This window comes from Notamacropus eugenii, chromosome 1 (genome assembly GCF_028372415.1).
Source record: "Notamacropus eugenii isolate mMacEug1 chromosome 1, mMacEug1.pri_v2, whole genome shotgun sequence".
Classification (NCBI taxonomy): domain Eukaryota; kingdom Metazoa; phylum Chordata; class Mammalia; order Diprotodontia; family Macropodidae; genus Notamacropus; species Notamacropus eugenii.
Window position 1 is genome coordinate 497,097,045 of NC_092872.1, and position 25,518 is coordinate 497,122,562.

A 25,518-nucleotide genomic window follows, 5' to 3' on the forward strand; every position below is an offset into this window, starting at 1 on the left:
GGGAGACCAAGCCAAAAGTAATAGAGTACCCCAAAGGAGGATGTGTATGTGTGTGTGTGTGTGTGTGTGTGTGTGTGTGTGTGACAGATAAGAGTGATAAGATAAGAGTGAGGATAAGAGTGAGACAGAAATAAGGAGGAAAGGGGAGAGAATGATAGTAGAAAAGAGGCAAGGAAAGAGAAAGAAAGTGGAGAGAGAAAGAGAGAAGTTAGGGAAAGAGCAAGATAGTTAAAGAGAAGGGGAGAGAAGCTCAGGAGGTCTTGACACAGTAGCCTCAAGGTGGAGGTCAGATATCTTGCCATTCACTTGAGCTGTGGTCTTCTGACTGTTGGTCCTCTGGTAGTTGTTACCTATTACCTTTTGAAGTGCTGATTAACTGATAAACCATCCAAGTACGGGCCACAAGTGGCCCTCTAGGTCCTCAAGTGCAGCCCTTTGACTGAGTCCAGACTTCGCAGAACAAATGTCCTTTATGAGAAGATTTGTTCTGTAAAACAGACTCAGTCAAAAGGCTGCACCCAAGGATCTGGAAGGTCACATGTGGCCTCGAGGCAGAAGGTTCCCCACCCCTGAGTCATACTCTTTCCCTTCAGCTTTGAGGTCTGTGCCCCTTTCAGCCATATGACTGACTGGTACTACATTACACTGTTGTAGGAATATCATGAAAAAGAAAAGTCTAATAAAGCTATAGAAGGCATGAAAAGGGACATTTGAACAAGCTGAGGGAGTTTGAGGATTTCTAATTGAGAGGCTCTGTTCTGAGTGAAAGAAACAGAAGGGCCGCCAGGATAGACATCCTTCTTTGAGATGTTGCATCATTGGTAACAGTGATTGTTCCCCAAGGGATGATCTTTACACTTAGGATATTCTTCACAGATATTATAGATGGTTCCTGTCCTGAGGCCTTGGTGGGATAAATTTATCTGACTGTTGCTTTGGCCATTCTGCCCATTCATAGCCTCTTGACTGGCAAATTCCTTCACCTTGGGATGTTAGTCAACCAACTTTTATTAAATGCTTCCATGCTAGCCATGGTGCTAGGTGCTGGGTATACAAATGGATTGTATTATTTGTTCCAACTCACTCTGTCTTTTGCCCCTAATAGCACAAGGAAATCTGTAAATTCCCTTCCAAAGAATTTTATGACAACAAATTAAAAACTAGTGCGGAACTAAGGCGAATGCCAAGTGTCTTCAGCCATCAAGATCAAGAAAGCTGCCCCATTATCTTTGGCTATATTCAGGGAGAGGAGAAGAGCCTTTTGGTCTCCACAGATGAAGGAAATGAAAACTCCAGGGCCAATCAGGATGAAGTAGAGCAGGTGGTAAGTGCTCAGGTCACAACTGGGAAGTGGGGGTCACTTTGAAGGGCTGGAAATTATTCTAGGTGTGAGACTAGTAGTGAATGTTGTGGATCATAGAGTTCAAGGGTTGGAAGGGACCATTTACCTAAAATGCTGGTGTTATCCTTTCAAAACAAAAACAAATTCTCTTCTTTTGACTGGGGAGAGTCTGTCACTTTATCAATTGCCTCAGCAGCCTGGGGCTTTGGAGCAGAGCTAGTGGAGGGCAACCACACTGGACATCCCAGGATCATAGTCTCAGTTGGAAAGGCCCTCAGAGGTCATCAAATCTATCCCAACATTTTCCAAGTAAGAATCTCCTCTAAAACTACCTTGACAATCATCATCCAGCTTCTACTTGGAAAACTTCTAAGAATGGACCATTCCTTCTCCTGAGGCAATTCTTTCCCAATTTTGGAAGAAAATTGAATAAGCTCTTACTATCAACATTACTGTTAAAAGTTATTTTTGTCATCCTTTACAAAACAAATTTTGTTGATGCTTTTTTTCATTACATCACAGTTATTTCTGGAAATATGAAGGCAGCTGGGGTGATGCAGTGGAGAGAGGGCTGGGCCTGGACTCAGGAAGACTAGGGTTCAGATCCAGCCTCAGACATTTCCTGACTGTGTGACCCTGGGCAAGTCACTTAACTTCTGTTTGCCTCAGTTTCCTCAACTGTAAAATGGGGCTCATAATAGCACTTACCTCCCAGGATGTTGTGAGGATCAAATGAGATAATAATTATAAAGTATTTAGTGTAGTTCCTGGCACATAGTAATGGCTTTGTGAATGTTAGATGCTGCTAAATAATGATTTAATATCATCTCTTCTCTTCTAGTCTCAATCCTCCCTTGTAATAAAGAAAATGCATAAGGCAAAAACATCCAACAGAGTGACTGCTTCTGACCCAATATGTAACATTGTGCTCTAGAATTCCCATACTTTTCTGCTGTGAGGAAAGAGACATATTTCATTATCTGTTTTCCATGATTTTTTTCAGTTCCTTTGTTATTTTCTTCACACTTTACAACTCACATTTCACACTTTCAGTTATTCTTTCCACTGTTATAGTCATTGTTTATATTTTTCAGTTGGTTACTCTTGTTTTGCCATATATCAGTTCATACAAATCTTTCCTGAGTCTCTGAATTAACCATTTTAACTACACAATAACATTCAGTTATATTTATTTATGTGCCAGTTTTTTTTCAGCCATTAGTCAGTTGATGGGTTCCTGTTTAGTTTACTCTTTGCTAACTCGTTCCACTTTTGAACAGCACTAGATGTTAGGAAGGTCTTCCTTACTGAGCTAAAATTGGCTCATCTACATTGTCCTGCCCTCTGGAATCTAGCAGAGCAAGAGATGGCATGTATATGGGAGATAACAAGTGAACCTATTTGACTGGAACAGATTGAAGACAATACTCTAGCTGTGCTCTGCTCAGGGAAGAGTACGGGGCAATTCTTCCTTCATTCTGTATAATGTGTAGACACATTCTGTGTGCTGTACCTCTCACTACAACCTAAGGTCTCTCACTTCAGTTTTTTTGGTTGCCCTATTGAGAAGCAGTGTGATATAGTGGATAGAGTACTGAAATTGGAGTTAAAATCCTTTCTTAGATACTTATTAACTATGTGCTGCATAAGCAATTTAACCTCTCCATGACTCTTAATCTGTAAAAATGAGAAATTTGACTTTAGTGGCCTCTTAAGATCCCTTCTATCTCTGAAGCTCTGATCTTATTATATATCATGGGTATATAAGAGATGTTATTGACCAGCATCCTGGAATTTAGGAACAATTCTTTAAAAAATAATTCGGGCAGAAATCAAAGCTATCTATAGTCATATGAAAAAATGTTTTAAGTCACTATTGATTAGAGAAATGCAGATTAAAAAGCTCTGAGGTACCACCTCACACCTGTCAACTTGGCAGAAAAGGTAAATGATAAGTGTTGGAAGGGACATGGGAAAACCAGGACACTGATGCACTGTTGGTGAAGTTGTGAATTGATCCAGCTATTCTGGAAAGCAGTTTGGAACTATGTCCGAAGAGTTATAAAACCATGCATAGCCTTTGACCCAGGAATACCATTTCTAGGTCTGTATCCCAAAGACATTTAAAAAAAAGAGAAAAAGACCTGTTTGTACAAGGGTATTTTCAATTAGGCAATGGCTGAATAAGTTGTGGTATACGATTGTGATGAAATACTATTGTGTTATAAGAAATGATAAGCAGGATGATTTCAGAAAAAAACTGGAAAAACTTACATGAACTGATGTAGAGTCAAGCGAGCAGAATTAGGAAAACATTGTACACAGTAACAGCAATATTGTACGATGAACAACTGTGAATGACTTGGCTATTCTCAGCAATACAATGATCCAAGATAATCTCAAAGGATTTATGATGAAAAATGCTATCTGCATCCAGAGAAAGAACTGATGCTATCTCAATATAGACAGAAGCATACTGTTTTTCTCCTTCCTTCCTTCTTCCTTCCTTCCATATCCCTTACTTATTTCCTTCCTTCCTTTCTTTTTTCTTCCACAAAATGACTAATATGGAAATATGTTTTACATGATTGAACATATACAACCTATATAAGATTATATACCATTTCAGGGAGGGAAGGGGGCAGGGATAGAATTTGAAACTCCAAATTAAAAAAAAATGTTAAAGATTATTTTTACATGTGATTGGGGAAAAAATAAAATATCATTTAAAAAAATGATTCAGACATTATCGTACCTAGTATCCAGAGTAGGATAAATAAGAGCCTTTTTGGCGCAGTAGACTGACGAATTCACTGAGATAGATTGCCATTCAGAACAAAATTACCCTCATGTTGCACTCTGAACTTTCCTGTGGTTCCTATGTCTGTAGGTTCGAATAGCAAAGCAGCTGACCTTGGATAGGACCATCAAACCCAAGGACATTGCAATCCTCAGCCCATACAATGCCCAGGTGTCAGAGATCAGTAAGCGACTCATAAAGGAGGGAATTACTGGAGTAACTGTCTCCTCCATCAAGAAGAGCCAAGGTGAACCTTTAATCTGGTAGAAGAGGGAAATTACTATTTAGTCTGTTCCGAGCAGTGTTCCTAGTGACTTCATTTAGAAGGTAGGACTTTGAATATGGGGTAGTAGGGTAAATAAAGAATCTTCTCTTAATCATGGAGGGCTTTCTGGAAGAGATTGGATGGGAAGAGGACTTCTGATGTGATAAGTAGATGATGAAAGATATTCTGAGTGTTTAGATTGGTTGGGGGCAGGGAGTAGAAGAAGAAAGAGGTGGTAGTTTTGGTGTGGGGTAAAGTAAGATGTTTTAAGTAGCTCAGAAAGGAGGGATAATCAGGGTAGACCTCAGATGAGTGGGACTGAGGTAGGTATTGCTTAGATGTCATTCTTGTTCCTTACTTTCACCTCCTAGGAAGTGAATGGCGATATGTTATACTAAGTACAGTTCGCTCCTGCCCTCTTGGTGAAATTGATGGGAGGCCTACCAAAAGCTGGCTGAAGAAACACCTGGGCTTTGTCAGTGACCCACATCAGGTTAATGTGGGAATCACTAGGGCCCAAGAGGGGCTCTGCATCATTGGTGAGTGGGGGCAGGGTTTCTCAGACAAAGTACCCATGGAGAGGGTTGTGATACACAGGTTGGAGGGAGGGGAAGGTAGGAAATAAAATGGGTGGTGTAGGGCTTCACTAATTGACTTTTCCCAAGGGAGTAGAACAGCGATGGCCAGGATCTTGGACATCCAGGCCCCTGGTATGACCTGGGAAGAGGCCTCACTAGCTTGAATATTGTGGAGGGGAGTAGGAAGGAGGTTGGGTGAAAGCAGATTCATTTTGATGCATTGGTCCCAGGAGATGATGGAGGCCTATGCAGCAGAGACCTGATTCTTTAGTCTATCCCAGTTTAGGGTAGATGTTTTCAACACTGGATGATCAAGGGTACAGGTTCTCAAGGTCCCACTGTAGACATTAATTTGCTGTGTTACTTTGGTCATTTAGGTCTTCTGAGCCTCCATCTGTGAAATGAGGAAGTCCCTCCTTTCTTGAGGGAAAAGATAGAGAAGGGAAAGTAGATTATGAGGATCAAATGTGGTTATAAATGTGGAAGTTTTGTAACTCATAAAGTATAGGATGCATGTGAGGGATCACTAAGGCTTCTGATTCTTGTTTCTTCCTCTGCAGGAAATCACTACCTCTTGAGTTGCTGTCCAATGTGGCAACGGCTCATTGATTTCTACACCAAGAAGGGATGCTGTGTCATGGCTTCTTCAGTGCGAGTCCGTCAGAGGCCAGCTGTCTACCAGTAAGACATGGCCCTCCAGGCCTTTTCTCTGGGCCATAAGGCTTATTTGTGCACTCAGAGGTGGATAGTCAATGGCTACCCCTATCTTCCTGTTCCCATGATGGTTTTGCAATCTCTTTGAGACTTTTTCCTCTCCGACACCAGGAATGTCCAGCATCTTGTACTTTATTTTACAAAATGCCAATGAGAAAACAAAATTGACCAAAAATCCTCCCTTTTTGTCTGTCCCCTTTTCCTAGCCAAGGGAGCCTCACTTTGTGCATCCCCATGTGCCTTTTGTGACTGCAACCAGTGGGGACTGATGGAATCTGGGGTACTGCCTCTGATGTCTAGCTTACATGAACTCAATAGACCAAAGTGGACCAGGACCAAGCCTTCAGAGAGAACCAGCAATAACATGATTCTTTAGAAAATTTTTCCCCTCTCCTACCCCCTGGAGGGAAGGAGGAAACTCTTATTATTTGAATAGAAAAACCATTTGGCTTTTTAATCTTAGAGAAAAAGGATATGGAGCAGGTTGAGGAGTAACCCAGACTCTTCTTGCCCTATTTTAAGTGCTCTTAGTAAGAGTGTTCTGGCCAGATTTTTGACTGAGAAGCCTCCAGGTGCAGTGTAGCCTCTTCTCTGTCCATGCAGAGTGAGGGCTTTGGGGAGGCCCAAGGGATTTCTGCTGTCAACCCAACTCTGGAGTTCATCCTTGGTGCTGTTCTGAGAAGATTCTGGGTGAAGCAAGAGAACCCTTAGAGAAGCTGCTTGAAAACAAACAACAAACTTCTTATTCCTGGACTGTTTTTAAAATCGGATTGTTGATCTGTGGCCATGATTTTGCTTGTCAATGTTGTACATTGGATGTGGTCTTTTTTTGTTGTGGTTTTTAAAGTAGCCAATTAATATTGGCTAGAACAGGGAGCATGGGAAGGATTCTTCTTTCATCCAGGTAGAAGGGTGAGGTCACAGCAGGTAAACTGACTGACCAAGGTGACCTTCCCCAGCTTTCTGGAGAGGATGGGCATTTATTCTTTAGCATACCACTGCCCCTGGCCTAATAAGTGACTATACCCCATATGTCTTGGTGAACTTAAGACTGCTTCCATAACACCCTGGCCTGAGCTTTGGGGTTGGGCAGCAGCATAAAACCAAATTCAAACCAACAAACTATTGTTTGCACTAGCTATCTTGAGAGAAGCTCCTATTGTAATGTGAAGGGAGGAGTTGTGCAATAATGCTGTCTTTGTCCCGCAAGGGGTGCAAAGCCAGGTAAGCCTAGTGCTGTGGAGGGCTACCTGAAGTAGAGGCTGGAGCAGAGCCAGCCCAAGTACCATGTCCACTAGCAGTAAGGGTAGAAATGCTGCACTTGCCCCTGAGGTTGTACCTCTGTGCAGCCAAGATACCTCTGAGTCAGGGTCAGGCAAAGGGTGGGGGTGGGGTGGGGAGAATGAATGCCTGCATCCTCTTCTTCCTGCTCCTCTGCAGTGAAAGCCTTGCTTTGCACATGCATATGTTGTCCTGCAGGCCAGGACTCAGCTGTCCCCAGGAGGATTCTGTCTGTTTCAGGGCATCAGCTGCAGCTGTCTGAACATGGGCTTACCGTAATGTCAGATGAGCAAACAGATTTGCCCTCTCTCTGAAGAGGGAAGAAAGGAGAAATCAGCCTATTGGCCTGGAGCCAGGGCTGGACTCCATTGTAGGGACCACAGTGTATTTTGTGCAGAAAAACTGTGTTACCTGCTTTTTGGAAATGGTTTCTGTCACTTGCTACCTTATGCATTCCACTGTGCCTGGCCCTCAGTGGGCAAGGTGGGTGGGAGGGAGGGAAGGAGGGAAGGCCAAACTCTGGAGTGCTGCTTGTTTACAGTAGGACCCACCATCTGCCCAGAATAGTGGTGCCTGCTCTTCAGAGCTGAGGTACCTCCTGATGAAATCTCTTGCTAACTGTTAGTGCAGTCTGCCCTTGCGGGTTTGTCTGACCTTCAGAGATTTTCCCATTTGTGCAGGCTCTCTGAGACAGAGGAATCGAATTCCTTCTACTTTCCCTTTCCCTACCCCACTCCCCTTCCCCCACCATGTAGCCCTTAGGAGGGGAGCCCTTAACTAGGGACATGACATGTGTGGGGAGCAGGAAGCAGGGGAGACTAGTTGCTTTGAGCACTGCCTCTCAGGTTTCCTCTAAGTCACAGCACTGTGACAAGCTCAGGGAATGGAGGCTCTTCCTCCCTCCCCCCCACCTGCTCTCACCCTAGATTTTGGTGCAATAGTTCTTTTCTGCCAGCTCCTGAAATTGCCACTGTGATGGGACAGATGTGTATTTTGGGGCACACGTTGCTGCAAGGTATGTTTTTTATGTGTTGCTGCAAAGTGTAGTTTCTACTGGCTTTTAGATTCCTTTAAGGAAAGGACTTAATTGTCTGATTTGAATGTTTGACAAATCAAGGATATAGACTTCAACATTCCATTTTTTTATACCTAAGCTTGGACTATGCACTTGTATGATTTAATATTAAATTAATTTTATTATAACAGCAGTACTCATGGATTGTAGTTTGATGTCTCAAGGTATATGATGTGTTATGTGTATATGAAAGACTGGAGGTTGTTGTAGAGAAAGGGATAGATGTGGGATGTGTCTGCCCCTGTGTGTGTGTGTGTGTGTATGCATGCATGCATATGAAAGAATGAGAGATATAGAGACAGAGAGTGCATGTGAGTGAGTGAATGAATGATTGAGGCATGGGCATTTTGAGAGGAGAAGGGGGAGAGATGGAAAGTGGCACCTATCTGCCCATATAGATGTCATTTCTTCTAGGTGGATTTGAGAGACAAATTTGCCCTAATGGATATATGTGTGTTGGGGGGATGGGATGGTGGTGTTGATAGGGAGAGATGGGGGTCTGCCTTGCTTGTGAGGGGTACTTTTCTTCATTTGTGTGTGGGGAGGTGTCAATGGATGCTTCACCCTGTGGTGTGTATGTGAAAGAGATGGATGAATGTGGGTGTACTTTGTTAGGAATGACGATTTTTCTCTGTGTGTGCATGTGAGATCAGATATTTACCCCTTTGGGTATTGTAAAAGTGAAACAAGTATACCCCTCTGTATATGTGTAAGAGAATGATTGCACTGACCCTTATACATTAATACATGAAAAGGAGGGCAAGGAATTAGTGCATTTGCCTCTCTCTGTAAATGGGGAATGGACCTGCTTGGCCCTCTGTGGGTGTGTCGGTGGGGAGTGGGTATATTTGTTCCTTTGTGTATATGGCAGGACAAATGCTATTTTTCTGGTCCTATGTGTATGTTGAATATATATTTGTGAAGGATCTAGCTTTTTATCACAGGTTATTTTATTTTTTATCAAATTTTAAGAAAATAGATTTTTATTGATATCTTTTGTTTTTTATACTAGAGTTTCCCTTTTATCCTTTTCCCTCTCCCTTCTAAAGAGCCTTTTGTTATTTTTTAAATATTTAATTTTCCCAATTATATGTAAAGACAATTTTCAGCATTCATTTGAAAATTGTTTTTTGAGTTCCCAATTTTCTCCCTCCCTTCCTCACCTCCCCCTTCCCTAAGATGGTAAGAAATTTGATATAGGTTTTTTATATATATATATAATATATATGCAATCATGTAAAACATTTCTATATAAGTCATGTTGTGAAAGAAAAGCAGACTAAAAGAAAAAAACATGGAAAAAATAAAGAATGTGAAAAACAGTATGTTTTGATCTGCATTCAGACTCCATCAGTTCTTTCTCTGGATGTGGATAGTATTTTTCATCATGAGGCTTTTGGGATTGTGTTGGATCATTGTGTTGCTGAAAACAGCTGAGTCATTCACAGTTGATCTTTGTACAGCATTGCTTTGACTGTGTACACTGTTCTCCTGGTTCTGATTACTTCCCCTTGTATCAGTTTGTGTAAGTCTTTCCTGATTTTTCTGAGATCAGCCCAAGAGCCATCCATTATAACAAAGATCAAAGGTCTGTTTTTGTGGTAGCAAAGAACTGGAAACAAAGCAGATGTCCATTGATTGGTAAATGGCTACAAAATTGGTACATGAATGTAATGGAATATTACATCTCTCTAAGAAACAACATGATAAATGCAGAGAGTAAGGACTTAAGTGAACTGATACAAGTAAAGTAAGCAGAATAGACAATAGACAAAATGACTACAACAATGAAAATAGAAAGAATAACAGTCCCCAAATAGTCGAAACTGAATGTTATGAAATTAAAAAGGAAAAGGTTAGATGTGAAAAAAACTGTAATTATTCCATACCTGACTTCTCCAATAGGGGAAGGGGTGGAGGGGTGGGAAGAAATTTTTTTTTTCTATCTCTTCTTTGGGCCAAGCTTGTTTATGTTGAGCTAGGTCAGCTTGCTAGCATACCACTTCCAATGTTGATAAACCCTGCCTAGGCAACCTTACTTTTGATTCTTTCTTCTGTTGTATTCTAACCCTGTACTGATCTCTGAACCCCACCTCCAGGAGACATTTCTTGAATCTTAAACCTGTTTGATACCTTGATTTAGAGATGCCATAGCCAATTCCTAATTATCTTTCCTCACCTACTACTATCTTGTACCTTTTGTTTTAATACCAATTTACCTTCTTTTTTGGGCAGCTAGGTGGTGCAGTGGATAGAGCACCAGTGCAGGAGTCAGGAAGACCTGAGTTCAAATCTCACCTCAGACACTTGACACTCACTAGCTGTGTGACCTTGGGCAAGTCACTTAACCTCAATTGCCTCATTCTGGGTCATCTCCAGTCATCTTGATGAATATCTGGTCACTGGATTCAGATGGCTCTGAAGGAGAAGTGAGACTGGTGACCTGCACAGCCTTCCTTCACTCAAAAAAGAAAACAAAATCAAGTGTAAATCATGTCATTATTTCTCTGATGGGTCTTCTTTGGCAATGAAGGACAAACACACATACCTTCTTTTTCACCCTCAGCAACTATATAGTTTATATTTTCTACAGTTTACTCATAAGGGAAAAGAAAATCCAAATTCAGAAATAATACACTGGTAATATCATTATTCAGTAGGCATGAGGTTCTTGACAGAGAGGGTAAAAGCTGGATGATCTTAGAAGGAAGCCACTTTGATGTTCCTACTTATTCCTCTGAAAGTCCTCAGCTGCCATTGGGGAGAGTTCATCAGTACTGGGTAGATAAAGAAGTGATGAGCAATAGTGGTTAGCAATTTCATGATGAGATTGCCCTAATTATGATTATTTATTACAAGGGTTTTTTTCTTAAGTTTTTATTTTAGTTTAGGGAGAGGAGAGTATTTTGTTGAAGAGAGTAGTGATGCTCACCCTGCCCCCCTTCCTCTGCTTAAAAAAAAAAGACCACTACAGCATTTCCTAGATGTATAGAACCAAACAGAAATAAGTTCAGAAGAGAGCACAGACAGACAGAACAATTTTAAAAGTAATGTGTGGAATTTAATACATTTTGTATATAGTCCTCTTTGTATTCTGCTGATTGGGAAATGCTTTTTTTGAGGGGGATGTTCAAGTTCAGAATAAAACCTTTTTAAAAAAGTGATGAGACTACTGATTAAAGTGGATCAGATGATACAGATGAAAGAAAAGGCAAAACTATTAGATTCTTCCTTTGTTTCTCTTTTTTCTACCAAGAGAAACAGTCTTCTGACTTTTAAGAACAAAAATTGGTAACAGGAAAAGCCAAGGTAAGTGAAACAATAGAAGAACAATATTTAATGCTCCTTAATGAGTTCTAGTCATAAGACTTGGATGAATTGTATCACAGTATCCCGGAAGTGGTGTGATTACTTACCTGCCCTCAATGATCTTTGAAATATCATGGACAGGAAACAAACTCTTTGTTGTGGTTCCTTTGGAATTAAAGTTGGACTTGCCTAATGCCACCTAATCCTGAACCATGTCAGATTGACACCAGAGCTGAGTGCTGACTGTCAATATCCAAATAGCCCTGAAGACTGAGAATCAATTTAGGGCCAAAGGTTACCATGAAAATACTTTTTTGTAGCACCGGAGACATTAAGTTACCAAAGACAGAAATATACTATTACATGAGATGCAAATACAATATTCAACAATTTGCTTAAAGGAAAAGTAACAGTAGCCCAGTATGACATTGCTAAGATGGTAGCACTTCAAATGTTCTAATCATTGGAGAGATGCTGAAACAGACTGATCTCTGCATCTCTCCCTGAAGGTCTGCATCCAATAACAGAAGGATTTGATGATAAAAAGACAAATGCACTTGAAGTTTTCAGTCAAGTCAAAATAAGCCGGGAAACAGATAGCAAGATATTTAGATAACATTTTTATAGTACTTTAAATTTTACAAAGCACTTTACATATGTTATCTCATTTGATTCCCACAACAATCCTATGAAGTAGGTGCTATTATTACCCACATTTTACATGTTAGGAAACTGGGGCTGAGAAACATTGAATGATTTGCCCAGTGTCTAGTGTCTGGGACTGGATTTGAACTCAGATCTTCCTGACTCCAAGTCTAACACACTAAAAACCAGTCATAGTCTCAAACAGATGGAGAAACATATCTCCTTTAGAAGAAAAAGGTAGAGGACTAGTACCGAAAATTGTGCATAGTGTACAATGTAGCACCTCTGCAAGCTGAAAGATTCTGAATGTGGGCTGACAGATTATTTTTCTGGACAAAAAGGAGTGCAACCGAAAAACCAAAACCCAAACCTAGAAGTCAGCATCATAGATGGGGAAAACAATGCAATTGGTTACAAAGTCAGAAGCATCATAGGTGTGGGGAACAATATGATGGAAAATTGGGAATGTGGAACTTCCATCTTATCACTATAAATTCTGATCGATTTAGTCCAGTTGCAAGAATAACTAGTGGTATAGAGACAGCAAAGAGATAACAGGTTTCTTTGAATTAAAGTGATTTATAGGGAAATGGAACTTTTAAACAACTCAGGAAGACTGAACTTCTGAACCTATGGATGTTCGAACTTAACTCAGAGGCAAAGAAACAATTCAAGCAGTTATGACTGTGGTTGGTACAGAGTAGAATCAATTACCAAAAAAAAAAAATAAAAGTGGAGATAGTATCAATTTGATTTTCTCAGTAAGAAAAATGAAAGAATTAGAAGTGTACAATTAAGGCCACTGATGTTAAGACAAGTGAAGAGACTCAGGAAGTTTTTCTAATCTTTCCTGAGAATTTTGACCATGGAGATTTGCCTGAGGAATTGCCAAGTAGGGAATTATTCCTGGGAATTTTAGACTTCTCCATTTTCTCTGAGAATGAGGAATTGTTTAAAGAGGTAGGAGCCATTCTAATTAAAGGAGGCATTCCTACAGAGAGACTGAATGTCATTGTCAAATTCAAGAACTCCATTTGAGCTATGAGTAGTAAAGTGGATGCCACACCTCCTGTGGTAAACAGATATGTCCCAAATTGTCATTTTTTTTTCTAGACATGAATCATGTCCCCCAGGAGAATAGTCCCGTGAGACTGCGACTAGACAGGCAAAAGTATACCCAGGACACATTGGAAGGCCCATGAGCCAGACAAAGTGATGAGATTGACAGTGTAAATAAAGCACATAGCTACAAAGACAGTAAGGCCGAATATTATCTGGCATGAATATATGTAAACTTTAGCTGAGATGTTGCGGGGGACAGTAAATCAGAAGCTCTCATGCTCAAAGGAGAAAAGCCTATTGAATTCCTCCTCAGGTGGGGCAATGTATGCACAGACTGATAAAGATAGGCTCTGTGGATCCTTAGAATGCAGGAAAAAATTACACTACAGAGATTGTTCAAGGACTTGGTACATGATCCTCATGCATCTGATGTCATCAGATCTATACAGACACAGAAATCATTACTAGCAATGGCTGAGGTGAAACAGGTGCTCCTGACATTCAAGGATCAATGTAATCCATGGGACTCAGCCTCAGCAGTTTCCAGGCCTTCTCAAGTGTGGGCCATAGGAACAAAGCAGGACAATAGCACTAACAATGTAGAGCTGTAGTTGCAAAACCTGAGAGAATTCAGTATAAAATGGGGCATTGCATAATCCTATTCTCCTTGGAGAGGTAGAGGACCAAGGAAATGGAGGGCATGAAAGCCGAACATAGGACAACCTCCATCAGGTAAGCATCAGAGTAACAAATCTACTTTTCATTTTAATTGTAGATTGGGTAGCCATACTCATATTGGCAAAGATAATACAGCATTGATCATAAAAAGTTAAAATCTTGTGATCCAGCTTTGAGGAACTGGAGCAGAGCCAGGGAAGGAGGTCAGTCACACTGGTTACCAAAGACAGTCACACTGAATTCATCATCAGTTCATCATGATTCTATTTCACATGGACTCATAGGGTCTCATGCAGGAGTAGATGGTAAAAATTGAGAGTATAGACTTCAGTGCTTTCCTGGACAGTGAATCTCAAGTTAACATCATTTCCCAATATTTATATGACAGATAGCTGGGTAAAATACCTTTAAAGCCTATGACAGGGCTAGGACTTGATAATCTGAGTAATAAAGACTATCCATACTTGGGATACATCCAGGTGAACTTGAAATTTCTTTTCTTTTTTTTCTTCTTTTTCTTTCTTTCTTTCTTTCTTTCTTTCTTTCTTTCTTTCTTTCTTTCTTTCTTTCTTTCTTTCTTTCTTTCTTCTTCCTTCCTTCCTTCCTTCCTTCCTTCCTTCCTTCCTTTCTTTCTTCTTTCTTCTTTCTTTCTTTCTTTCTTTCTTTCTTTCTTTCTTTCTTTCTTTCTTTCTTTCTTTCTTTCTTTCTTTCTTTCTTTCTTTCTTTCTTTCTTTCTTTCTTCTTTCTTTTTACAAATTAATTACATTTTGTTGATGCAGTAGTCCTCACTTTCACTGCCCTTGATGCTCTCACCCTTATTCCCACTTTCAACTTTCCAACAGTTTTAGGGTAAAACACCAATGCTTATTTAGCTTCAATCAATACCAATTCAGTGGCTCCCGCCCCTCTTTGCACTCAGTCTCTACATAATCATCATACAATTCTTTCAAATGCAACAGCAATTCCTCTAGGTTCTCTCCAGTCAATGCTGACAAGGGGATGATTTTTTGTTCTAATCGAGCCTGAAGTTGGGGAAAATTGACTTTAGATTGAGGAAGGTCAATCTTATTTCCAATGACTGCATGCGGTCGCTCTCACAAGCCTTCTTCATATTTCTCTAACTCATATTTTAAATCCTCAAGCTGAGTCCATGGTTCTGCTATTGAGAGATCCACCACAAACAACAGAAAGCGGCATCATTTGATGTGTCTCAGAAAAGCAAAACCTAAGCCTCTGTTTTGATGAGCTCCTCTTATATACAAGAATGTCAGCTACTGCCACTTGTTGGTAGACTTCATAGTGAACAATACCTACATGGGAATTTAAAGTAGTGGATAAGAAGTCACAGCAGGTTTTGCATTGGAAATCCTCTAAGAAGTGCTGATTTTCCAGCACTGGGAAATCCACCATTTCTGCATGAGCCATAGTCTTCAGTTCGAAATAGAGTACTCTTTCTTGACCCCATTGCCCGGGGGTCCAAGTTATTGGAGCTTGATTGCCATTAGGCAAAAAAAAGTGATTGCCTTTTCCTCCAGCTCCCCCAAAGCTGCAATATATTCATCATCTGGCTGAGAAAGATCAGTTACAGTTTCATTTTCCTCTTTAACCAGAGTGCCTGGGGGAACTCTAATGTAGAAGCAATCTCCATTACGCCCATAAGTTTTTGCTTCTACTAGGCTCTCCATCAAAGCTTAGATACACTGAAAGGACTGAAGATAATGATCTGATGTGCTTGTCAACTTTAAGAATAACATGGTTGCCATCTCCCCATCTCCTCCATTGGGTCCACCATATTCTTTTCTGGGCTCACTATGAAAACAACTCATCCCATTGCCTCTACTGACTCCAGTCACAAACACTGTTTGATGATCCACAAAATACCGTTTCAGCTTTTTCTCAGGAAGGTTTCTTTTCTGTTTAGGTTCTGGATGATTTGAACATTGTACATAGGTAAGGAAGAGAGGTCTTGGAGAAGCTTGTTGCTGAACTAGGGAGCGAGAGTCAAGAAGAGTGTCTGCTGCTGGAATCCAGGGCCACTTCCCTTCCAACATAGCTCTTGTTAGTGTGGGGACAAGCCTTGAAGGTAGCATGCTCACACTGCTGGCTAACCTCCCTAACTAGCCTGTAATGTGTGTGGGGGCCTGGCCTGTGTCTCAGGCCCCTTTGGATACCCCCTCAATGCCCAGCACAAGGCCCTGCTCATATCAGGGGCTTGGGGAAGAAATGACCCCCTCATGCTGACCTTGACCACAGCTGAAGCCTGGGGGGCCAGGGCCACTTCTCCAAGGACCCTAGCCCAGCCATGCCTTGGGGGAGGGGAGGAATGAGTGCCGCACACCGGAGTTCTCCTTCCCCCACCCAGCATCAACTTTCCTCCCAAAGGGTTCCTTGCTTCCTAGTAGAAAAACACTTTCTTCACTTCCTGAACTTGACATTTCCCAAGGAAATTTCTATGGGCACTAACAGGAAAGTGGACTCTCTGGATCTGGATTGTCCAACCCCTCTAACATTCACTGGAGTGTCAGTACTAATTGGTACTAGTTCTAGTTTCTTCAAATGTCTAACAGGATGTACATCAAGGGACAAGCTGGGACCCTATACCTGCACACTTGGACCATCCATGTAGACTATGCCAAGGCTTACAAGAGGTTAGAAGAAAGATTCCAGTGAATACATCAGGAGCCTCAGCTGTTTACCCTCTGTGCAAGACCGTGAAGTATTTGATTTTGGGGACTCCTCATTACTACAAGAGTGGAAAAATAGGTTCAGGCTAGAACTCAGCAAGAGGATAGGGCATTCTTATTGCATGAATGAGATGTGGGATGTCCTTGAGGTGCAATCAAAAGAATCTAGCTCGTAAATTCCCCCACTGTTTTTCTGATGGAAGAGAATTCCCACTGTTCTGATGAAGATTCAGAAACCATCTCAAAGAAATGTTGGTTAAAAGCATCATCATAGAATCCAGCAGCCCTTATGCATCACCCACAGTGGTGGTAGCTAAGAAAAATGCAAAGATACAGATATATATTAATTAGGCAACTTTGAACAAAAGGAATTATGTGGACCAGTATGTTATGTCTCCATTGCAAGATGCCTTGGATTCTTGGATTGTCTGCTAGGTAGCCAGTGGTTTTCAGTCTTGGATTTATATAGCAGCTATTAGCCAAATTTCTGAAGGGCATAAGGAAAAGACTGCTTTCTTCTATCCCACTGAATTTTTACCATTTCAAGAGATTTAGCAACTTGCAAATTTACAAAATACCCTAGAGAATGGAGGGGGACCTTATCAGTACTATTCATTACATTCACTTATTGCCCATAGGAGAATTAGTTAGATTTTTCTGATAGCAACTGGAGAGGACCAATGGACACTTACCCAGGAAAAGATTGAGAAAATGAAACTGTTCACCAGTTGTACACAGACTTTCTGACCCAAATATAGGCACTGAAAGTGCTGTATTCAGGGAAGAAAAAACTGTGTACATTATTACAGTGCAGGAGAACTCAGCCCAGAGGTTTAATTCCTTTCTTGCCTAAAACTATGACAGAGACTCCAAGGGTACAGACTCACTTTGTAGAATTTAAAAATACTGAAAACCAACATGGAATGACTGCCAGCCCAGGTGTAGACAAACAAGTCCATAATGATCCTTATGGTCAGCCAAGGCCAACTACTAACTCTGGTATAAAATCAGAGAGATCAGGCAGTGATAGGTGTAACCAGCTTATTAAGCTAGTACATTAGGCTAAGTTATGATGTTACTCATGCATCTAAGTGAACACACTAGAGAATGCCCAGGTAAAAAGAACCTTGCATATAATTGCAAACATTTACTGCTATATGTGTTAACTACTGCATATTTCCAGTTCTTTGAAAAAGAACAAAGGGAGTTAATTGCTATAATTATTTTGGAACATATAGGTTCTTTTCCTTTTTCCCTAATCATCTTTGGAAACAGACCTAGTAATAGTATTGTTGGGTCAAAGGGCATAGGCAATTGAATGACTTGTGGGGCATAATTCCATATTCTCCAAAATGATTATATAAAATGTAAGTTATTATATAATATTATAAAATACTATATAAATAGTATGCTTGTACTTTCTAAATGTGTATGAATTTTATTCTGTGTGTAGTTAGCTATCTTGTCACTGAAGTATCCTCTCAGGTGGTGCTCTGTATAGTATGAAATCAATTGCATGTACTATTAATGGGCATTTATTTATTTCTGTTTCAGAGGTACTGAAGATTGGTTACCTGGGACACCAGAATAATTGTTTTTAGTGTTTTAAAACACTGAGGATTGTGTCTGTACTGCATATTAGAAGGTCTTAGACTTGCCCAGGGGAGGAATGTAATTCATTCCCAAAGCCCATTGGTATGAAAGGACTCTTGTCCTCATTAGTGGACTTCAATGCCCTATGCCTGCATGAGGGGTTAGGGGAGGATTGACAAGAGTGGGAGAGAGGAGAGTCCATCAGTTCCCTTCAAGCTCTTTGGTTCTCTTTATGTTCTGCAGTCACTTCAGGTGCTTCTGGCTTTTTCCTTTGAGAGAAAAGATAGAAGATGCCAATCTCCTTTAGGTTGAGGAAAGAAGATTTTGGGAAGAAACCAACAAAAGACAAGCTGGCAGCCTTCATCACATCACTATCCTCAGCTTGCTATGTTGGAGACTTTGGGAAAACTTCCCCCACAGTGAGATCTCAGACTCTGTTGGTAAAGCTGAGTACCTCACTGTCAAAGGGAGAGCTCCTCCACTCTCTTGTCTACTATATTTTCTCCTATATATACTTTCCCTGAAGTCTACTTTGCTGCTTTGTTTCTTGGCTAAGTACTATATGTGTTCAATGTGGAAATGGGGTTTGGTGGGTGTAATAGTAATTTAAAATGGAAAGACCTTTCTCATTAATTAATAGGCCCATATGATCTGTTTGGATCACCTGGAAGCCTGGGTCACATGTGGTGGGAGGAGCTTGCTGAAGAGGTGGAACAGAAAGGGTGGAGTGGAACCAGGAGGAAGCAAGTGAGTGGGGGTCAGGTCAGAGGAGAAAGAACACAGGCTAACTGACACATTGTGACAGCTGGTGGTGAGAAGGCCCTGGCTGAGGGAGGGGAGGTTTGAGAATGGCTTTGCCCCTTGCTGTGATCATGTTTATTAACTTCTTGGTCACCATGATGGATTTTGCTTTCTGGTTCTGGGATTTGACTTTCTGGTGTTTAAATAAATGTTTCTCTTCTGCCTTCTATATGGAGAGTCTTTTATATTTTGCGATTGAGAGCTACCCTGGCATATTCATAGTCACCACCAGTGCTTAGAATATTGCCTTGGCAATATATTTGGTGTCATGAACAGGATTGCAAAGTAAAAAATCTATTTGGAGACAGAAATGATTTAGAGGAAGACATTAATATCCCAGGATGAGAGAATTTACCTCACTAGCAAGGGAGTGGGCTAAAAGCCCTGGATCCTGTAAAAACTGGGAAGAGGGTGACAGGAGGGGGAACCTGGAGATTTGAAAAGGTGTTTGCAAGGAATACCAATAAGATCAGGGAAGGAGCTGGCAGGGGTAAGTAGGAGAGGCTGGATTTTACTAATGGCTTACTGTATTATGTGTTGAAACAGAAACAGTGTTGCTTAAGGAAAAATTCAGATGGAAAACGAGTACAGGAGCTGTCTGGGAGTGTATCAGGTAGAAGGAAAGGCTGTTCATTTAGCTCAGAAGAAGCTGAAGGCTAACAAAAGAAATGTACATCTGACCTTTGTACACACCCAGTCTAGTTGCCACCATGACAAAGAAAGTGAAATAATTTTAGAGAAAGAAGTTTCTCAGTCAGAAGCACACCCAATAGTGAGGCGGAAACAGGACAACCAAGGAGGTAACTCAGTGTTTAGGGAAATAATTGAGGATTTTACTCAGTAAGAGGTCACAGAAATTTTGAGTAAATTCATCCAAAAGATGGGAGAATAGTTAATATCTTGGATGGTGAGAATCAGTGATGATGGAGCTGGAGGAATAGATATAGATTCCATCAACTGCCTAAAATTTATAGGTATTAGAATCCTTTTATACAGCAAACTTTTAGAGATTACAATACACAAGGAGGCAACAATACAACCAATCTGTTAGCTTTGGCAGCAGAAGGCTGCAGTAGGCAGTATCCTATTGACTCTATGTGGCCTAGTGGAGACAGGCCCTGGTAGTCACTTAGGGAATGTATAAGAAAGTTAAAGGAGGAGGTAATGAAGACTGCCATAATGACCGGAAATGCAGATGCATACTATAATACTCCCTTTGCAGTTTACCATAGGAATATCATAGTGAAGATTGCTCCTCCTACTTACAAGCATTTGATGTTGACTGTAATAATTGGGGAAACAAGGTACCCTTTTTCAGAGGTGCTGGACAAGATCTCACAGTTAGGTGAGTTAGGAGACTGGGGAAATGACAACTTTGCTAAAGAGAGAAAAGTAAATAGCCAGCAGATTCAAAATCAGAATAAATTGACAAGGAGAGAATTGTTTACTGCTCTTTTGAGATCAGGGGTAGATTTTAGAAGCATAGATGGCATTCCAGCTAATGAACTATACCGAATGTACTGAGAAAAGGGACTTGATAGTAGATGAAAGAGAGAAGTAAGAACTGCCCCTATAGATCCTGCTGAACCCTTGTATCCAAGCTTGTGGCAACTTCAGGGAGGATAGGAAGTTGGCCAAATGCCAGCTTAGATTAGGATTAGCAGCTGGAGGAATACATGTATTGGCTGGAGTGACAGATTCTAATTATCAAGGAGAAATTATTGTAACGTTCCAAAATTTAGGTGATGGACCCATAGAGTTTTGTAAAAATGACAGAATAGTTCAAGGGATTATCATTCCTTGTGAAACAAGATCACTTGTGAAAACTTACCCTCCTTCTGAAATAACTAACAGAGGAACTGAAGGATTGGGTTCTACTGACAGAATAAAATTGGGAGCTAAAGTATGGGTAAAACAGAAGTCAGATGATGTTCCAAAGGCTGTGGAAATTATACCACATGGGAAAGATAATACTGTAACTGTTACTTTTTCAGGAGGAGATGATTACCAAATTGTACCCTTAACTCATATATTGTACCATGAATGAGGCTGTGATAGTGGGTTTATGGAATCCAGAACCACAGTTGACCTTATATCTGCCCTGCTTCTGGTTATCGTTTCCTTGTTTTATTTGTTTGTTTGTTTTTTGACTTTTCATCTGTTAAACTTGTTTGCTAGATTTGTTTCCTATAGGCTTAGTTCCCTCCACCTGCAGATGTCTGATTGCTTAAGCCAGATGTTACCTCCTATCCATGACAGTGATGCGTCATCTCTGGACCTGAAGTTGACCAACTCCAGATGTTAAAGAACTGATCTCTCAAATGGGACCTCTTGGGGCAGGGACAGCTCTATGTCCAATGTCAGCAGGAAGTAGTGGTGGAAGAAGAGACTTTCCCTCCCTTATCCCAACATTTTGGGCCCCATTTGTTGAGGGGGAATGATGGAGTGCTTGTAATACCAGTTGCCCCACCGACCTGTGTAATGAATAAGAAAGATCTTGGGGCCAAATGAAAGGATCTTTCTCATTAATTAATAGGCCTATATGATCTGTTTGGACTACCTGGAAGCCTAGGTCACATGTGGTGGGAGGAGCTTGCTGAAGAGGTAGAATAGAAAGGGTGGAGTAGAACCTGGAAGAAGTGAGTATGTAGGGTCAGGTCTGAGGGGAAAGAACACAGGCTAACTGACACAGGCCCAACTGACACATTGTGACAGTTGATAGTGAGAAGGCTCTGGCTGAGGGAGGGGAGGTTTGAGAATGGCTTTGCCCCTTGCTGTGATCATGTTTATCAACTTCTTTGTTACCATGATGGATTTTGCTTTCTGTTTCTGAGATTTGGCTTTCTGGTGTTTAAATAAATGTTTTTCTTCTGCCTTCTATATGGTGAGTCTTTTATATTTTGTGATTGAGAACTACACTGGCATATCCATGGTCACCACCAGAGCTGTGAACATTGCCTTGGTGATATAGTGGGAAAAGGGTCAAACCCATTGATGTAGAGCTTGGAGTCCTCCTTTCCCTATTAAAGAAACAGTGATCATAGGTTAGCTTGAACCTGAAAAACTAATTCCTTAGAGAAATCATATTTAAGGGAGCAGATAGATATAATTCTAGTTCTGGTACTACCTCTCTCTGAGAAAAGCAGAGTGGCCCTACTTCAGGCTCCAATCTCGCTTCCCCTCCAGCTAGAAATTAAAATCTCCTTTGGAGAAGGGGGGAGGGGTAAGAAGAGGAGACTAAAGATGTCTATTCTGCCTCCCTTTTAGCCACACAGTGATACCCCCATGTTATATGGTGGGGACAGCCCTCACAACAAATAAAACATATTTTTTTTTAAAGAAAAGGAAAATCTTATGCTCTAGGACTGTAGACAGGCTAAGAGTCATATTTTTCTTTTCAAATAGTTTATTTTTATTTTTTCAATTATAAGCATTTTTCAATAATAAGCATTTTAAACGCTATTATGTCCCTCCTACTACTTCTCCCCATCTGAGCAATTTTTTAAAAGCCTTGATATGAATAATAATTATTAATAATGAAGGCCTTAATATATAGCTACATAGTCTGTCCAAATAAATTCCCACATTAACTTTATCTGAAAAATGTACGTCTCTGTATTTTAAGTTCATCATCTTTGTCAAGAACAGAGCAATATTTTACATCTTCAACCTTTTGCATTTCTGGTTTATAATTTTGTTGATCAGGATTTTAAAACTTCAAAGATATTTTTCTCAATAATGTTATTGTATAAAGTCTTATTTCTGCCCTTCTGAAATTGTCCACTTCACAATTTCTTATGGCATAATACTATTCCATTATGTTCATATACCACAATTTGTTTAGCTATTACCCAATAGAGGATACTCCCTTAGTTTCCAATTTTGTGCTACTATGAAAAGAGCTACTCTGAATATTTTTGTATATATAGATTCTTTTTATGTCCATTCATTCACTATCTATCTATCTATCCATCTACCCATCCATCCATCCATCCATCCATCCATCCATCCATCCATCCATCTATCTATGCTGGGGTATAGGCCTAGTAATAGTACGGCTAAGTCAACAGGTATATACATTTTAGTAACTTTCTGGGTATATCTCCAACCTGGTTTCCAGAATGTTTGGACCAATTTACAGCCTCAACAATAGTACATTAGGACATCAGTTTTCCCATAGCCTATATAACATTGTAATTTTCCTATTTTGTTGTCTTTGCCAGTATGATAGAAGTGAGGTGGAACTTCAGAGTTGTTTTATTTGCGTTTCTCTAATTGTTAGAAACAGAGCATTTTTTTTTTGCATGAATGTTGATAGCTTGGATTTCTACCTTTGAAAAATGTCTGTTAATATGTTATAACCACTGGGGAATGACTTTTAAGTGTCTTATAAATTTGAATTAGTTCCTTACATACCTTGGATATGAGACTTCTATCAGAGAAACCTGTCGCAAACATTTTTCCCCAGTAATTTGTCTTCCTTTTCATTTTTACTGTATTAGATTTGTTTGTGCAGAGTTAACTTTACATAATTAAAATTGTCTACTTTATCTTGTGTGATCCTATCGCTGTTTAGTCATGAATTCTTCCCCTGTCTAAAGACCTGAAAAGCAATTTGTTCCTTGCTCCTCTAGTTTGTTTATATCTAGGTCATGTATCCATTTGGAGCTTATTTTGATGTGACTTCAGAGATTATGGTCTAAACCTAATTTCTTTGAGTATTCTATCCAGTTTTCTAAGCAGGTTCTGTCAAATAATGAGAAATTGTAGCAGGAAACTGAGGTCTTTGGACTTATTAAACATTATGATACTATGTTTTCTTCTGTTTCTCATCTGTTCTGCTGATTTCTCCCTCCTTTCCTCCCTCTCTTTCTCTCTCTCACCCTCCCCCTTTTTAACTAGGACCAAATCATTTTAATTAATATTGTTTTGTAATACTTTTTGAGATCTGGTACTGAAACACCCCATTATTTCCTACTTTCCCCCCTATTATTACCCTTGATATTCTTTATCTCTTATTTATTTATTGCTTTTAGTTCTACAAAATTTTTTTGGGAGTTTGATTAGTATAGCACTGAATAAATAAACTAATTTAGGCACCATTGATTCATTTTTATTATATTGTCTTGACTTAACATGCACAATTGCTACCATGAGCAATTTCTTCAATTACTTGGGACCATCTTTATTTCTACAAAGAATCTTTTGTAGTTAGATTCACACAGTCTCTGGGTGAATCTTGGTAGATAACATGCTCAAATATGTCATAGTTTCTGTAGTTATTTTGAACGAAATTTCCCTTTTTGGTTCTTACTCCTAGGTTTTGTTAGTTGCATATATAGTAATATTAATGATTTATGTGGATTTGTCATATCCAGAAACTTTGCTAATGTTATTATTTCGATTCTCTAGGTTTCTCTTAGCACACCATCACAGCATCTTCGAAACCTGCTAATTTTGTTTCCTCTTGGCCTGTACTTATTCTCTCATTTTCTTTTTTCTTTTCTATCTTATTTCTATAGCTGGATTTTCTAGCTTTCTGTTCAACAGTAGTGGTCATAATGGGTATTCTTGCTTTGTTGTACTTCAGTCATGTCTGACTCTTTGTGACCCTGTGAACCATCACTCTTCATGGGGTTTTTGGCAAAGATACTGGAGTGGTTTGCTATTTCCTTCTTTAGTATTGCTTTATTCTTGATCTTATTGAAAAAGTTGCCTAGTTTTTGTTCATCACATATAATGTTTGCTCTTTGATATAGATAAATTCTACTTACTCTATTGGGGAAAGATCAATTTATTTCTGTGATTTCTTAAATTTTTAATAGAAATGAGTATTTGATTTTATAAAAAAAACTTTTAAAGAGCATATGTTGATATGAGTCTTTATTATTCACAGTAATAAAATGTAGTCTTTATTATGTTGACCAATTCTGTATTAATGGTATGAACCAAAACTCATCATAGTATAATCTTTCTAATAGGTAGTTGTCTACTTGCTAATATTGAATTTACTTTTTTTGTGCATATGGGGCAATAATTTTATCCTGTCTATCTCTTGTGGGAATTGATACTTCCAAGAGTGAGTGAAAAACAACAGAAAAAAGGGTAAAAGGATCTATATCTAAAAAGCAATTACATAAAAATTGTTTAGAAGAGGTAACTCAAAGTAGGGAACTTAAAACCTTTAATTTCATGAGGAATGCAGTGACTAGAGAATGATTAAATAAATATAAGAAGCTTAAATAGTTTAGGACAGACAGAAGGGGAAGAGAACTGAAGAAGAGAATGGGGGAGGAAAAAATCCTTAAAATTTCTTGTTCTAACTTTTAATATGGATATATATTCTTTCTCTGCTTTATCTTTCCCTGATTTAGGTATCAAGACAATATTTATATTGTAGAAAGAGATTGGAAGATGCCTTGTTTTTTTTTAAAAAAATTTTTCTTTGAGGGTATACTTATGGCTTGTTCAAATAGTCTATTTCTTCTTTTGCAAGTCTGGGTATTTTATATTCATGTAAGTATGATATTCATCTGTTTTCTCCAGTTAGTCAGTTTTGATTACACATAATTGAGCAAAATAGTTTCTGATAAATTTCATTTATTTCTTTTTAAAATTATTGCAAGTTCTCCTTTTTTTGTAGAAACAATTTGGCTTTCTACTTAATTTTTTTTTAAAAATCAGTTAGCTA

At 39.5% G+C, this 25,518-nt stretch overlaps 1 protein-coding gene and 1 pseudogene across 1 annotated transcript in view; one reads left to right on the forward strand and one right to left on the reverse strand.

Moving 5' to 3' along the window:
- Positions 1 to 9,394, forward strand: part of HELZ2 (helicase with zinc finger 2) — a 36,082-nt gene extending 26,688 nt beyond the window's left edge. Inside the window, exons 17-20 of the mRNA XM_072633292.1 lie at positions 1,106 to 1,324; positions 4,233 to 4,389; positions 4,779 to 4,946; positions 5,546 to 9,394. Coding sequence (XP_072489393.1) covers positions 1,106 to 1,324; positions 4,233 to 4,389; positions 4,779 to 4,946; positions 5,546 to 5,670 — 669 coding nt within the window. The 3' untranslated portion in view covers positions 5,671 to 9,394. The remainder of the gene's footprint in view (positions 1 to 1,105; positions 1,325 to 4,232; positions 4,390 to 4,778; positions 4,947 to 5,545) is intronic.
- Positions 9,395 to 14,497: 5,103 nt separating this feature from the next.
- LOC140527040 (mitochondrial ribosome-associated GTPase 2 pseudogene) lies at positions 14,498 to 15,840 on the reverse strand (annotated as a pseudogene).
- Positions 15,841 to 25,518: the final 9,678 nt, after the last annotated feature.